The sequence below is a fragment of the Solanum verrucosum genome, unplaced genomic scaffold, assembly GCF_900185275.1.
Source record: "Solanum verrucosum unplaced genomic scaffold, falcon-dt-bn FXZP01000234.1, whole genome shotgun sequence".
In the NCBI taxonomy this organism is placed as follows: Eukaryota; Viridiplantae; Streptophyta; class Magnoliopsida; order Solanales; family Solanaceae; genus Solanum; species Solanum verrucosum.
This window is the reverse complement of record NW_026020440.1, coordinates 1475648-1491128: the sequence shown is the minus strand read 5'-3', so window position 1 is coordinate 1491128 and position 15481 is coordinate 1475648. Positions and strand designations below refer to the sequence as shown.

General features: G+C 36.8%; 2 protein-coding genes across 2 annotated transcripts; one reads left to right on the top strand and one right to left on the bottom strand.

Annotated features, from left to right (window-relative positions):
* Window positions 1-550: 550 nt before the first annotated feature.
* Window positions 551-4209, top strand: LOC125808214 (WD repeat-containing protein GTS1). The gene is made up of 8 exons (XM_049487937.1): window positions 551-692; window positions 792-999; window positions 1079-1174; window positions 1598-1672; window positions 2369-2479; window positions 3065-3156; window positions 3324-3408; window positions 3714-4209. Exons 1-8 carry the CDS (start codon window positions 556-558, stop codon window positions 4065-4067), a joined length of 1158 nt encoding a protein of 385 aa, XP_049343894.1. The 5' UTR covers window positions 551-555; the 3' UTR covers window positions 4068-4209.
* A 200-nt stretch (window positions 4210-4409) lies between these two features.
* Window positions 4410-15400, bottom strand: LOC125808208 (DNA mismatch repair protein PMS1). Its single transcript, XM_049487929.1, has 11 exons — window positions 15085-15400; window positions 14292-14615; window positions 12115-13350; window positions 11677-11951; window positions 11464-11590; window positions 8206-8274; window positions 7958-8031; window positions 6704-6769; window positions 5377-5480; window positions 4780-4961; window positions 4410-4621 (listed from the first exon to the last, which is right to left on the bottom strand). The coding sequence occupies exons 1-11, from the start codon at window positions 15313-15315 to the stop codon at window positions 4496-4498; spliced, it is 2814 nt and encodes a 937-aa protein (XP_049343886.1). The 5' UTR covers window positions 15316-15400; the 3' UTR covers window positions 4410-4495.
* Window positions 15401-15481: the final 81 nt, after the last annotated feature.

The window sequence follows — 15481 nt, the reverse complement described above, 5'->3', positions numbered from 1 at the left end:
TAGATACAACGAGATAATCATCAAAGTTAGTTCTCTTAAAAGAATCTCAGTCGGATGCCCACAGCAGGGCAGGATGAAACTAAATAATTCAAACCTAAGTTAATTATTAGGTTCTATATCTAATTAACCTGGGATTGTAATTCAGTTAGTCAGAGTACCACATTGCATTGAAGATGATCTCGAAGAATAATAGCTATAAAGATCACGAAGAAGAATGTGTGGGGAATAATAATAGATATAAAGATCATGAAGAAGAATGCCATACAAGTAACAAGTTCATCCGTCTTCCATCAAATGGTTCTTGCTCATTTCATCAATTAAAAGCTTGTATAACTACTCTACTAATATACATTTAACTATTTAAGATGACAAATTTCACCACCTTATTTTTAAAAAAAAACTCAAGTCAGAATCAAGGTGGTTGTATTTTGTGAGAGAGTATAACCCTAATTCCTAAATAAATCAACAACAACAACAAAAAAGTAAAATAATAAAAAATAGTCCAAACCCTAAACCCTGCGGGCCGGAGTTTCAGTTTCTTCACAGAAGAAGGAAATGGAGGGCGCAGAGGAGATGGACATAGAAGGACAATCGCAGGCGCTCCCAATATCCAACAATTCTAAGCGATTTGGTATCAGAAACTCTATTCAGACTAACTTCGCCGACGATTACGTTTTCCAAATTGTTCCCAAGTAATTCTCTCCGTTTTTCCTTTCAATTTCTTCATTGATTTTTGTGTATTAGTAGTAATTTTTGGTCCTAAAATTCTCACTGAATGTTCGTGTTTATAGGAATGATTGGACATCAATGGCGGTATCACTCTCAACTAATGCGATTAAGTTGTACTCTTTAGCTACTGCACAGTACATTGGGGAATGTAATGGTCATTCTTCGACGATTAATCAAATTTCCTTTCCGGATCCTTCATCGCCACATGTGCTGCATTCTTGTTCTTCTGATGGAACTCTCAGAGCTTGGGATACCAGGTCTTTTCAGCAGGTTCCAGCTTTTAACTTCAATGTGCTTTCTTTAGGAGTTGAGCTGTATTTTGTTTTGATTTCAAATAGATGGAATGCAGGTGTTTTCCGTAAATGCTGGCCCTTCTCAAGAGATATTTAGTTTCTCCTTTGGTGGAGCTAGTCATAATCTGCTTGCTGCCGGGTGTAATTCTCAGGTACGAAGCCTTGTGGTTGCAAGTTAGTAGTGGTAAATTTAGTTGAATCTTAGTTCGTGGGTGCCCTCTGTACCTCACTGAAGCAGCAGCGCGTGTGAACTTCGTGTTTCTATGCATGGTATAATGGTTCAAGGCAAGGACAGTGATTGACACCTGCTGGTTGGTGCCCCAATGCTACATCTGACCCTGGAAAGTAGTTAGTTTGGTCTGTCGTGAACAACTTTCTGCTTGCTCCAGCCTTCAAATTGTTTGAAACTACAAAAGAATTCCAATATGCCAGATATAATTCCTAAGAATTCTCATATTACATGATAGTTGTGTTTTGGCTTATTCTTTTAACCGAGGCACATGAAATTACTTGGCTCTATTTAGTTGTATGAGATATGTGGCAAATGACATTGCATTGTGGTTATCTTTCTACAGATACTCTTTTGGGATTGGAGGACCAAGCGTCAGGTTGCATGCTTGGAGGAATCTCATACGGAAGATGTTACTCAGGTGTGTTACTCTACTAGTTTATTGACTCATTTCCCATGCATTGTTGGTTGTAAACCATTGAGTTTATTGTGTAAAGCAATGTTCTATAAGTTAATAATAGTTTTTAACCTTTTTAGTACAACATTTCAAATTGTTTTTCTAAGAGCTGAATAATCTGAAATTTCTTTCCTAGTCGCATGATTGTAGAGAAAATTTTATTATGGTCAAGTTTTCTGAATTATTATTTAATACTGGAGGTGTTCTTTGAGTATTTTCTGATTTCTAATAGTATGTTTTGTATTCTAATGATGACACAAAAGAAACGTAACATATAGGCATACTAGGTATTATCTTACTGTAGATTATTAGCTTGTTTTGAAGTTTGAGTGCGTGGGACTTAGTTATACTTTTAATTGCTAATTTTCCAACTCCGTTAAAGCAGTTGGATGTTGTGCTGAACCTGCTATGGTTTTCAGTGATCTGATTACTGCTCCTCTACCATTCACAGATGAGATTGTGGTGTTCATTTCATGTTTCCTTAACTATCTGAGCAACAGGAGAAAATATAATGACTGACCTAGTTGCGATGCAGAGTTCGTTATGCTTTTAATGATTTCCCAAATGCATGCCCTTCTGAAGTACTTTTTTTTTTTGTTGTTTAGAAATACTGCAATATTGTGTCTTGAAGTCTCTTTTGTTGCTTGTGGTCACTTTTAGGTGCACTTTATTCCAGGCTATGATGATAGACTCATTTCCGCATCGGTTGATGGATTGATGTGTCTATTTGATACTGGTGGAGATATCAACGATGATGATCAAATGGTATCGGTATGTCAAAAAGAACTTATGCAGTCCATATTTTCTGTTTATTTCATTTAAAAATTATAACTGCAAGTACTTTGAGAAGGTGCAGTCCCACTGATCACTTAGGATGGAAAAAACACTAACTATAGATCAATCCTATGTCTTTTCATACTGTTAATGCTTTTACTGAAATCCATGCTGTTATATCTATAGAGATACATCAGACTGCTACTGAAAACTTTCTTGATCTTAGTTAACTTGTACTCAAAAAAGACAAAAAGGTAGTTCATGTGTATGCTAGTAGTAAATTTTCGTCATCTCATGTTATGAGAGCACGACTTCCATCCATGCTCAGTATACGACACCTTGTCTTCTTCTCAGTTCTCACAATGATTTTGAATTTCTTTTTTCTTTACATCTGAAGTTGCTAGTTCTGACATCAGTACAGTACAGATGTTTAGCTAAACTTTGAAGAAAAAGTCTGGCATATTGCAGTTTTATTGATTAATGAGCACTCTAGTGTTTTCATATTTCAATATTTCTATCTACCATAAAGTAGATTTCTGTATTTTTTTATTGTATGCTACTTATACCAAGATGTAATTGCAGGTACTCAATGTGGGAACCTCTATTGGAAAAGTGGGATTTCTTGGGGAGAAGAATCAGAAGCTTTGGTGTTTGACACACATTGAAACTATAAGGTTTTATAATACCTAGATCATCCTAATATGCTCCATAGCTCCATACTGATTTGTGCATCCCTCCTTGTTGTAGATATCTCTGAACATGATTTAAGCTATTTCTTTTTTACTTTTGGAGGAAAAATCTGATCCTCACCTTTTTTTTTGTTTGTCTTTTTCTGGTTCAGTGTCTGGGACTGGAAAGAGGAAAGAACTGAGGTCCGTTTTGAGGATGCTAGATCCTTGGCCTCCAAGAGCTGGATGGCGGACAACGTATGTGACTTGTACATCTGTTCATTTTCTCTATGCAGGGAAACTCATTACTCTGTTCTTGTTAAATATCTAATATGTGTACGCGTTCAAAGGAAGACATACTTCTGCTTTGCAGTTGGCAGTGATCTTTGAGACTTGGCAACTGCAATGTTCTGCACTTACAATTTTTCTTTAAAACAATAAATTAAAGATTTATCATATAACTTGGAAAATCTGTTGTATTCGAGGTGCAGTGCTATTTAAGGCAATAATTCAGAGTTAGATAGAGCATAAACTGACTACTTCGGCTTAAATTTTGATGGCAGGTTGACTATTTTGTTGATTGCCACTATTCAGTGGAGGAAGACCGTTTCTGGGTAATTGGTGGGACGAATGGTGGTTCCTTGGGCTATTTCCCTGTAACTTATAAAGAGACACGAGCTATTGGCCCTCCAGAAGCAGTGTTATGCGGTGGACATGAAGGCATCATTAGGAGTGTCTTGTCTGGCGTACCAGGTCAGACCATGGATAACCACGGTATCTTTGGATGGACTGGTGGTGAAGATGGTCGTCTTTGTTGCTGGTTGTCTGATGGTTCTGCTACAAGCCAATCATGGATCTCTACTCTTGCTCTGAAATCTGACAAGACTTGCAGAAAAGGCAGACATTCTCCGTATTAACAATTTTTCCTTTGGATGGAAGATTATGTTGTATATTATTATTAATTCCTTATATCGTCTTCGTGTCTTATATCAATGTTGTGTCTTAATTCATTGCTTCATTTAAAATGCCGTCTTGAGCTCTTATAAGATTGTGAGGGCACACAAGAGCTTAGTCTTTGGAATACCCTGATGGAAGCCAGTAATTTCCAGCTACTGAATTTTTTATTGTACTCTGAGTATATGTAGGCTCAGCTCCGTGGATGGAAGGAGGGTTAGAGCATAGCACAAATGTCACGAACAGAAAACAAGAATGTTAAATTAACCACAATGAATCATATAATAATTCTATTTCCATAGACAAAATGCAGTTTTAATCTACAGGTGTCTAATAATTTACAAAAAGAAGTCCTGCTTCGATTCAGTTAGGTGATGTTGCCAACTGGAGTTCATAAGGTGGTTTCATCCGCATTTAATCTTCTATGTACAGTCCTCAGATCAACCAAGTGACGCATTGTTGGTCTACCATGTGGACAATTCCACGGAGACTTGAGGCGTGAGAGATTATCAAGTATCTGAAACAAAGAAACTCGGATCATAAAGCAAGCCAGAGGCTGCAGAAATTCTACATTAAACTAGACAATTGCTGAAGTACCAAGTAGAGAGGATGAAATCTCAGATACCATATGATATGAATATACATCCAAGAACACAGAAAAATGAACAAAAATACCTTTTGCATCTCATTTCTTCCAAGTGGATCTCCAATAACAACAGATGATTTGCACGCACGCGATGCCAACATTGCACGAACTCTAGGAGGACACAAGGAATCGGCTGTATCATTCTTATAAGCACCCATTATGGAACATTCTTCCTCACTATCGGCAAGAATGGAAATGAGTTCTTTCACATCTGCAAGAACAATAAAGCAAAATGAAAATATACGAGTCAAAGATCCTTAATGCAATAAAGCAGTGCAGATGCAAGAGTTAACACGACTTATCCTCCCTTACATTCTGTAGCTCACATCCGCCCAACTAACCACCAATAGAATGACCAAAGGGAAATTTGTCCAGTAATGCAAAGCGCATTCCACATAATGAAGTTTTCTCTTTAGTTATTTTTCTATGAGGCTTTTCTCTAGCTATCTTATCACGTTCAGATCTGATATACCGACTCTAACTACCTACTTGTAGATGACCTGAATCAACGATTAGCAACTTGTGTGGTCATTTCTGAAGTAGCGACCCAAAGATGAAACAATGACCTATGTCCTATGGACCTTCAAGTTTGTAGAAATATGGAATGCATCTGAGTGACTGATTACCTGCAATTCCAAAAGTTAGATTTTTGCTGAAGGGAACTGCTTTTAGCTTAAAACGATGCCCTGGAGGAGCACACAGATCCTCTTCCAAGAGAAATCCATTTTTCCTGTGAAGCCAAAGATAGAAATGATATAGTCATCAATCTAAGAGAGTACACATGTTACCAAATAGTTTAAAGCTAATAAGACTAGTAGTTCATCAAACAGAAAAAGTGCAAGATGGCAAGATGTTTTTGTAGACTGCACTTGCTACTATATTACGAGCTAATTTTATTTTGTTGTCAAAGTATTTGATTAAGCAGATAAAGAACCTGTTTATTTGTTTTTGGCACTTCTATTTGACTAAACCTTAACAGACTTTTTTTACTCCTTTTCTCAGTTGAAATGTTCTGCTCTCCTTTTTTCGGGTTTCCTTATTCACCATGGAGAGTATACAGGATTTTACTTTCTATTGCTTTTCCAATGTTAAGAACTTAAGATGGTGGAATCTGGGAGTTCGGAGAGTAGTCATAGCTCAATCTTTCCTAGGGGAGGGTGATTGCAGGGGGCTAGGGGGGGGGGGGGGGGGGTTGATGAGGTTTAGAACACAGGGATCTATCGGTAAGGGGGGGGGGGGGGGTTGGGGTTGATGAGGTTTAGAACACAGGGATCTATCGGTAAGGGGGTGGGGGGGTTGATGAGGTTTAGAACACAGGGATCCATCGGTAAGGGGGGAGGAGGACATACTAGCTAGGGGTTACAAAGCTGGTATAGGGGCACTAAGGCAGAAGAGGGCGGCAGCTATCTCATTTCATACTTTAACGGCATGATAACAGAAAAAACAATGAAGTTAAATCTATAATATAGAAAAAGAACCAAAAGTACAGTTCTCCAAATTCTTCACATTTTATAGACTACTTTGGTGAAAGTGTGAAGACAACAGGAGTTCAATTCTCGGAATGCCCCCATAATTATTCCTTCTTTTTTTTTTTGGGGGGGGGGTTGGGGAAAGAAAAAAAAAAGTGAAGACAACAGACATCTCAGAAGTGTATTAATGTGAGTGAGGGGTGCAAAGAATAGGAAGAGACGATAATCATAACATCAGACAACTAATTATCATAGAAAGTAAAGGACTACCAACACTGACAACTAAATGATTGGCTTAAGAATCAGTGCAGTCATGATTTTGACTTCACAAATAGATCGATAAGGTTAAGAAAAACATGCAAAGGTTGAAAATATGTCATCTTAACCTCATAAGTTGAATATAAGAAGAAACAAACCAAATAATGAAAAGAAATGTCAATAAGAGAATTCACAATAAACAAGAACAAAAAGGATTCTCAAGCACCTGAAAGTATCACTGTGGATGGAAATAACTATTTCTTCTTCAGGAGATAGTTCCAACTTCAAGGGCCTAAATTTAAGAAAGAAAAAGAATAAACTTAAAGCCAGGAACAAAATTCTCGCGTAATGCAGAAGAGAAATATTATAACTTCATCACCCCTTCAATTTTCCACGTTTTTGGTTCATTAAATATGTTTACATAACGATAGCAAAATGCACAAAAATTCTGGAATGTGTCTACCTAACAATAGTAGTCCAATCCACAACAATTCTAATAGCCTCACACCTTCATAGATAACTGATATTATTTACACCCACAACACACCCACAACTCACCCGTATCACCAGAAGAAGAAAACATCTGATATGGGAGAAAGATAAGGGTTCTGTAATCACAGCAATTAATTATCATGCATTAATAACTTATAAACATGCAATGTTCAAACAGATTGCATGACTCTAAATTGATCACCATATCAATGGAGTATGTCATATAGAGAACTTGCATGACCAATAATAGAGATAAGAGTCTTGAGCCTTCCTTCCAAAATGAAATTGAGGGTTATGTACTCAATTTTGAGAGGCCAATTGAAATGCTAATTTATCATTTTTAGATGATAAAAAATAGGACCAGTTAGATCTTAAGTTCTCGCCCTAGATAAACATGGAGAAAATTGAATCACAAGGACTTTAATTTTGACCTAGCATCTATATGGGCCAATTTAAGACATACATCAACAAAATCAGCCTCTAGCCATTTGGCACCAGGAAGAGAATTTTAATAATCTCTTAGTTTTTCTTGGTTTTAACATCTCATGACTTCCCCACGCTACAGGAGAAAGGTAAAAGCCGAGATAATCATAAAATCATTCAGCACTTGCTGCACCAACTCAAACCAGTAACAACTACTCTAAGGTCAAGATGGGATTTGACTTAGTCACTTGGAGTAAAAGTAGCTCAAATCCCATACAAATCAATATGAAACCAAACACATGTTAAAGGCGCAAAACTTAAGTCTTCTCCTAATCCTTGCTTTTAACAATTATGTTACTCTTTTTTGCTGTGTGTTAACTTATTTAGAAGGAAAAAGAGGAGGTATTCCCTTTATTCTTTTGATCGAATTAAGTAACATCAGTATAGATTTACCTTAACAAAACATTTCACTTTCCAGCTAATTTGCAGTTTGCACCTATCTTGATACATAATAAATTCAAAAAACCTTAGACAAAGCACATAGCAGGAGAATGAAGACCCTCACCGAAGTAAAGGTTGCTGATTCAAGATAGTTGATTGCGACAGGCGCTCAAAATTATACTTCTCGTCTGCGGCATGCTGACCAACCAAAGCAAAATGAGAGAGAGAGAGGGAGGGAGAGAGAGAGAGAGAGAGAGAGAGAGAGAGTCCAATGCAAATCACATAAGCAACTTTCAAAAACCAAAATAAAATGAAAGATTAGTTTACTATTGACTACAGACAGATCAGTACACAACAACAAAGGAATGATACCTGATCAACGATAAAAAGGTCTTGATCCAACCTGCCTATAATGAATCCAAGATTGAATTGCCCAATCACCTGCAGAACAAAAATAGAAGTTGAGAATTTTCGAAAGCTGATACAAGGAGTATGTTTGTTATGAAGGAATTTTGTTTTTCTGGAAAGTAAGTGGAATTCTTACTTATTTTCTTGTGTTTGGTAAATAAGCAGAAAAATATTATTGCAAAAGAAATTGCATAAAATTTAGGCATACACTATTGGTATTGGCATGGGAGGCTAGGGGTGGTTGGGATGGGAGCTATGGGATTATGGGTGGGGTGTTCTGGAGGGTGGATATTCGTAAAATAGTGTGGAATGTCACTTATGGAATGCTTTCCCTGCTTCCTCTAGGGAAGTCATTTTCCTCATTTCAAGGAACTTGTTTTCCCAGAGAAAAATGTTTCCAAAATTTTGACCAATGAAACATGAGAAAATTGAAAAACATTTTCCTCCATACCAAACACACACAACTCTACATTTCTGCTGAAACTGCTGATGACAAAACTAAACATGGACAAGAAGTAAATTACCAATTGCATGTAAATAAACTAGTGCTTGACTAAATTTAGCATTAGAAGTATGACAACCAAATAGCATACAAATAAAACTCACATATTGCAGATGTATAGCACAAATTCAGCTCTGGAAATACTCAGAAGTTCAAAAGAGTGAGTTTATATCGGCATATCCAAGAGAGGACGAGAAAAATCACTTATTATGGACTAAAGAATCTGTCACAATTGTTAGAATAGGAATAGGTTTATACAATCCTATTAGAATAGGAATAGGTTTATACAATCCTATTAGAATAAGAATAAGTTTATACAATCCTATTAGAACAGGAATAGGAATAGAAATAGAAATAGGAATACTAAATAGTATCCTACTTGGTAAAGGATTGTATTCTAGGGTCTATAAATAGGGTCTCAATGTAATAATGTAAACAACAACAATTCAATAATATTCTTTTCCTATATTTCTCACATGGTATCAGAGCCTCTACGATCTTGGTAAACGATCAAAGTGATTCCGCTGCCGGCGGGCGGCTATTACTCATATATGCCGCCCGTCTGGCCAACAATTATGTTAGCAAAAGTTGGGTCACCATGTATCTTTCCGGTGACTATTTTCTCATATTTGATTTATTTAAGCACTGTGCCATCATTCCGGTGACTACTTTCTTATATCTAACTTGTAGCACCGTGCCATCTTTTCAGTGACTACTTTTTTATATCTAATTTTTGTAGCACCGTGTCATCATTCCGGTGACTACTTTTTCATATTTAATTTGTGTAGCACTGTGCCATCATTCCAGTGACTACTTTTTCATATATAATTTGTGTAGCACCGTGACATCCTTCCGGTGACTACCTTTTTTTGCATATCTTATTTGCGTAGCACCGTGCATCTCTCCGGACTACTTTTCATAATTAATTTGTGTAGTACCGTGGATTTTACCGAACTACTTTCTCATATCTGAGTTGCATAGCATCATGTCTTTTTAGTGACTCCTCAGATTTGATTTGCATAGTTCCATTCGTCTTTCCGGTGACTCCCCAAATCTGATTTGCGTAGGGTTGTGCCATCATTCCAACCATACCTATATAATTTCTCTTTTTCATTAGGGTTGTGCCATCATTCCGACCCTACCCATATTATTTCTCTTTTTCAATGGGGGTCATTCCATCAATTCGAACTATCCTATATAATTTCTATTTTCTAGTTGGGTCGTGACATCATTCCAACCCTACCCATATAATTTTATTTCTTAGATTGTGACCACTTTTATCCATCAAATCAATACTCCGGCATATAAGCATGTTCCGGCCAATTTTTCGGTGACTTTCTTGTTAAATATTGACACGTCTATTGATTCCAACATGATCCATACACTTTATACTAGATTTTGAGCACTTCCGGCGACCGTTGCATTGTGAAGAAGTCTATATGGAGCAACCACCTAATTTGTTGCTCAGGGGGAGTTTAGTAGCCTTGTATGTTGATTACGTAAGTCACTCTATGGTCTGAAATAGTTTTTGCAAGCTTGGTTTGGGAAGTTCAACACTGTAATTTTATCACTCTCTGTTTTATCGGCATTATGCATCAAATTCAGTATTTCATGAGAAGACCAAGCCCATTGAGATTGATTGTCAAATTTGTGAAGTCGAGTGATCAACTTGCAGATATCTCACCAAGCCCCTCATCGGTCCTCGTGTTAATTACATTTGTAACAAGCTAGGTACATGAATTGTATGCACTAGCTTGAGGGGGAGTGTTAGAATAGGAATAGGTTTATACAATCCTATTAGAATAGGAATAGGTTTATACAATCCTATTAGAATAAGAATAAGTTTATACAATCCTATTAGAACAGGAATAGGAATAGAAATAGAAATAGGAATACTAAATAGTATCCTACTTGGTAAAGGATTGTACTCTAGGGTCTATAAATAGGGTCTCAATGTAATAATGTAAACAACAACAATTCAATAATATTCTTTTCCTATATTTCTCACAACAATATTTTAAGTCAGAATACTAAGGTTTCATGGTGTAAGGAGAGTAAAGAAGAGAACATAAAAATGCTGCAGTTAAAAAAATCACAATGCAAATAGTGACTCCTGTCATGTCATGAATTGGATAGTCTCAAAAGAATAGCTGAGAATGAGTATTATCAAGCGTTAAATGAGGAACATGTTCAGACTGAACTTCATAAAAGAGAAAAGAAAAAGTTGCATTAAGAAGTGGAGAAGTTCAGTTAAAGTGGGTATATAAGGCATTTCTCAAAAAGAAGAAGTGGGTATATAAGGTACAATCAAAGTGTACCTTTAAAGAAGTAGATGTCAATATTTATCACACAGAAGTAGGAGGACAAATTCAATTTGGGACCAAAGAATGCTAAGAATTTCACTGGGGAGTTTATAAGTATTGTTGACTGGAAAAAGATAATGAAGCATCGGAACATCTCCAGTACCACAAGATCCTCAACCAAACCAACTACAGACGATCTAAGAGTAAAACTCACATGCCAACAAAAATCAGAAAACTAAAAATTTTGGATTAGAGACAAGGTCTATTAAGATAGGGGTAGGGATAAAAGAAAAGAATCCCCAAGGAGATCCTAAGACAATCTTACCTTCCAGCCAGAATCAGGAAATAAAATTATTGGCAAATCAAAATCATAAAACAGGTTTGATTTGGAATGCTAATAAATGGACGAGTTTGGACCTTCATTCTAGTAAAATCTTCTTTCTTGAAAAGTCTCTCCAACTCATTGGTAGCATCAATCAATGCCTTTGCCTTCGCCTCTTCATTTTCTGATCCGGAGAGCTCCAGGGTTGCTGCAGCATAATCCCTTCAGAAAACATTATAGAACTTTTATTAACTAATTCAAAGACCAAAAGCTCTTTCTGCCAAGCCAATAGAAATTACCACGTGTACCTCTTTGTTTTCATTCTTTGAGATGTATGATTAAGGAGGTGCAATCTTGACAGCCTCCGGTTCCTTCTTGATATAAGTTCTTTCACACTAAATTGCAATGTTGAAGCAATCTCTGAATTAGATGAAGCCTTAGGAGCATCCAGAGTCAGACTAGCAGGCTGTTCAGAAGAAGAAGCATCTACCATATTTTCTGACACATCATGGATGTTGTTGCAAGTAGAATCAAGAGGCACTGGTTCAGTTACACATAATTCATTCATTTGAACTTCATGCTCCTGAAAATGAAATGGTTCAAACCTAAAAGGACTGACCAAAATAGTATAGAGAACGAATTGAAATTTTCAATGGCAACTATCATTCCTTATCAAATTCAACTGAACAACAAAGCAAGGAGAGTAAAACCGTTCATAAAGGTGATTTCTATTAAATTTATCTTACCTGTTCAAATCTTCCATTTTGTATACTATTTCCAGGTAGAGAAAAATCATTTGTTTGATCAAGGACTCTACCCATTCTTGAGTGCTTCATTTGATGAAGAAATCTGTCTATCTTTGAGATCTCGGAAGATCCAGAGTCATTAATGGTCACTTCATCACACTTATCAGCCTTAACTGGATTATCTGGAGATCTTAAAGATGCAATATTCTTCAAAGTATTGTCTTCTCCTGATGGGTGGACAGTCGATCCATTTCTCAGGATAGGTACCTCAGATAATGTAGTACTCAAACTCTCGTGCTTTCTCTTATTTACCGTAACAAATTTGGTGAGTGATGACTGGACAATGCTTGCACGATCGACATAACGTGCATTATCAATACAGCTTTTATCTTTTGAGCATGGGGTGAGTGCATGTCTGTCGGTTATAGCAGTAGGCAGACCACCGACCTCTTGCAGGGAACTTCTGGAACTGTTATTGTCTTTCTTTTTTCCATGGAATCGAAGACTGAAGTCTTTCTCTGTTGACCTGTTTCCCTCATTTAGCATCACCTCTGTGACAGACATATCTTTTAATTCCTGGGCTTTTTTGAGAAAATGACCGTCTTTATGTAGTTCTCCAACGCAGTCACCTTCCTGAGCATCATTGATATCTGACAGTAATTGCTTGGGTTGAAACTGAAAGGCCTCAAGATGGGAAGGAGTGGATGTATGTTTTTCTTCAACCTCTTGGAAACTATTAACAGCATAACTAGCATGATTAGATGAATATATCTTTTCTAAAGCTTCTCTCAAAGAGTGCAATATGGACCTTTCGTCAGACAAAAATATTTTTCTTTTATCTGGAGTTACATTGACATCAAATTCTCTTGGTGGGATCGCAAAATTCATGATTGCAATGGGATATTGCCGAGAGTTTGCACCTCTATACAACTCATTGACAAGCTTGCCAACTTTTGGCATATCCACCGGCCGTCCATTCACAAAAAAATATTGTCGATCTCCTAAGTTGCGTCCACTACCATAGCCAGACTTGGAAATGAATCCTTCAACAGTGCAACCATCGGACATACATACTTTCAGAGGCTCCAGACAAGTAAAGGTACTCATACCAAATACTGTTATAATGTTATCTTTCAGAGATCCACTTCCCTGAGTCTTCAGAACTACAGATTTTGCATTTTTTAGAGCTGAGTTGGTACAAACTAGTCTGACTCCCTTAGAAATAAGAGCATAGGCCTAGAAGTGCAACCAACAAAAGAAAAGGAAACTAAATAACTTAAACAACAAAAGCATTAAAATACTTCTTCAGCAGAAACCATGCATATACTCACTTAAGATTAAGAATCTTGACAAGAACAAATTATAAAGCAGTCTAACATGGATGATAAGGTCACCTAACTATAGCACAATGCAATTCAGAATCACCAGAAGCAAAAATATTTTTTGAGGAAGTTAATCAATTTCATTAAAGAGGGAAATCTCCCCTATACAAAAAGTATACCCAAAAAAAAAAGTGGAGAGCCTACATAAAAGTATGATTCTCTACATATTGGTCCACAATTTGCGCCAACTACAATTTAGATAGAAACCTCACTTTCCTAGGAAGATTTTGTATTTTTCACCCCTTGTAATGCTTGAGTTTATAAAGGGGCTCAAATTCAGTCAGGTAGGTTTCCAACTTACTTTAAGCTTTTCCAATTGAATAAAAAATGAATTAACAGATATTAAAGAATCTCCTACAAGACACTACAGCACCAATACAGCATAACTGCTATGACTTACAAATTCATGTGCAACAGTGTCTTTTAGGTGATATATTCATAACCGAGATACTCCAAGTAGAATCATAAAATGAAAATTTCAATATGGTGAAGAAATTCTCGTTTTTACCTCTTTCTTTTTCCTTTAGGTAGCAATAGTGATCAACAAATTTCTAAATTTAGAAAACAATTTCCTCCAAAAGGACAAAGAACAAGATAGCTACTGTAACACAAATTGATGCTTGAAGTTCGAACCAACTTGAACTGAATTGGATTATATCATCACAAAGAGCCCTATAGATTTGACAGCACCAGTTGACATTCCCATCTCAATTCTTAAGATTCATTACAATCAAACCATCTTAAGAAATCACTAGCCAAACACGAGTAAGATAATACAGACTAAAGGGATCATACATTCAGCAATGTTATAAGCTTTCCATATTCCTTCCGGATGTTGCGGTGGAACTCTTTACTTCTCACCGGTAAAGTAGAGAACAACTTCTTAACAGTGACAGTGGTACCAACTTGGCGAGCTGTGTTCCTTTCAGCTATCAGAAGGCCCGAATGATCAAAAGTCAAGTGTGTCGCAATTTGCTCATTCTTCGTTCTTGTTTCAACCGTCAAATCCCCTAAAGTACAAAGTGAACTCAAAGCCTCCCCTCTAAATCCAAAAGTCACTAATGACTGAAGATCAGGAAAATCTGATAGTTTTGAGGTATGATGTTTTAGCGCCAGTACCTTCAATACAAAAACACCCACACCACTTAGTAACAAATTAGACCAATTTACTATGGACTAATTAATTAATCAACAGAAACGAAGAAACATAAACAAACAGTAGAAATTAGCATCAAGTGGCTATTGAAAATAGAGATTAGTCTACATGTGCACATTAACACATCTATATACACATGGACACAACTTTGATTGAAAATAAAGTAGTACAGAGAAAGCTTACAAACCCATTACACATGTATAAGTGTGTGTGTGTGTGTGTGTGTGTCTGTCTGTGCATACATATTACACATACATATACAAATATATATATGGAAAGCTTACACACACACACACACAATATTACTAGCTTCTTCACTTGCAACAATCAACAATAAGACTTAGGGTCGATCACTCAACTATAGTTATTATCCCACATGCACACCTTTTTGCATCCACAAAGAAATTGAGCAGAAAACAGAAAGGAAAACACCTTGAAATTTTGAGGCGAGATGCCACAACCGTTATCAATGACCTGGAAGGATTCAGCACCATAGTCTTTGAGGGAGACTTCGATGCTGGTAGCTCCGGCGTCCAAGCTATTCTCAACCAATTCCTTGACGGCAGAGGGAAGGTCCAGAATAACTTGACCCGCACAAATTCTATGCACTACGCTCTTGTTTATGGGTTTAATAGTCGACGGTGAAGAAGCTGCTCCGTCCATTTCAATGGCGCTCGCTCGATTGTAGGGGAAATGCCGGTAACTGTAAGGTATTAAGTTTACTACTTCATGCTGAGAAATTCAGGGATTTATGTGCGCTAGTGGAGCTTCAACAAAACAAGAATGATTCACTCTGAAAAAAAACGAAAACCCTATGGTTTCAATTCGA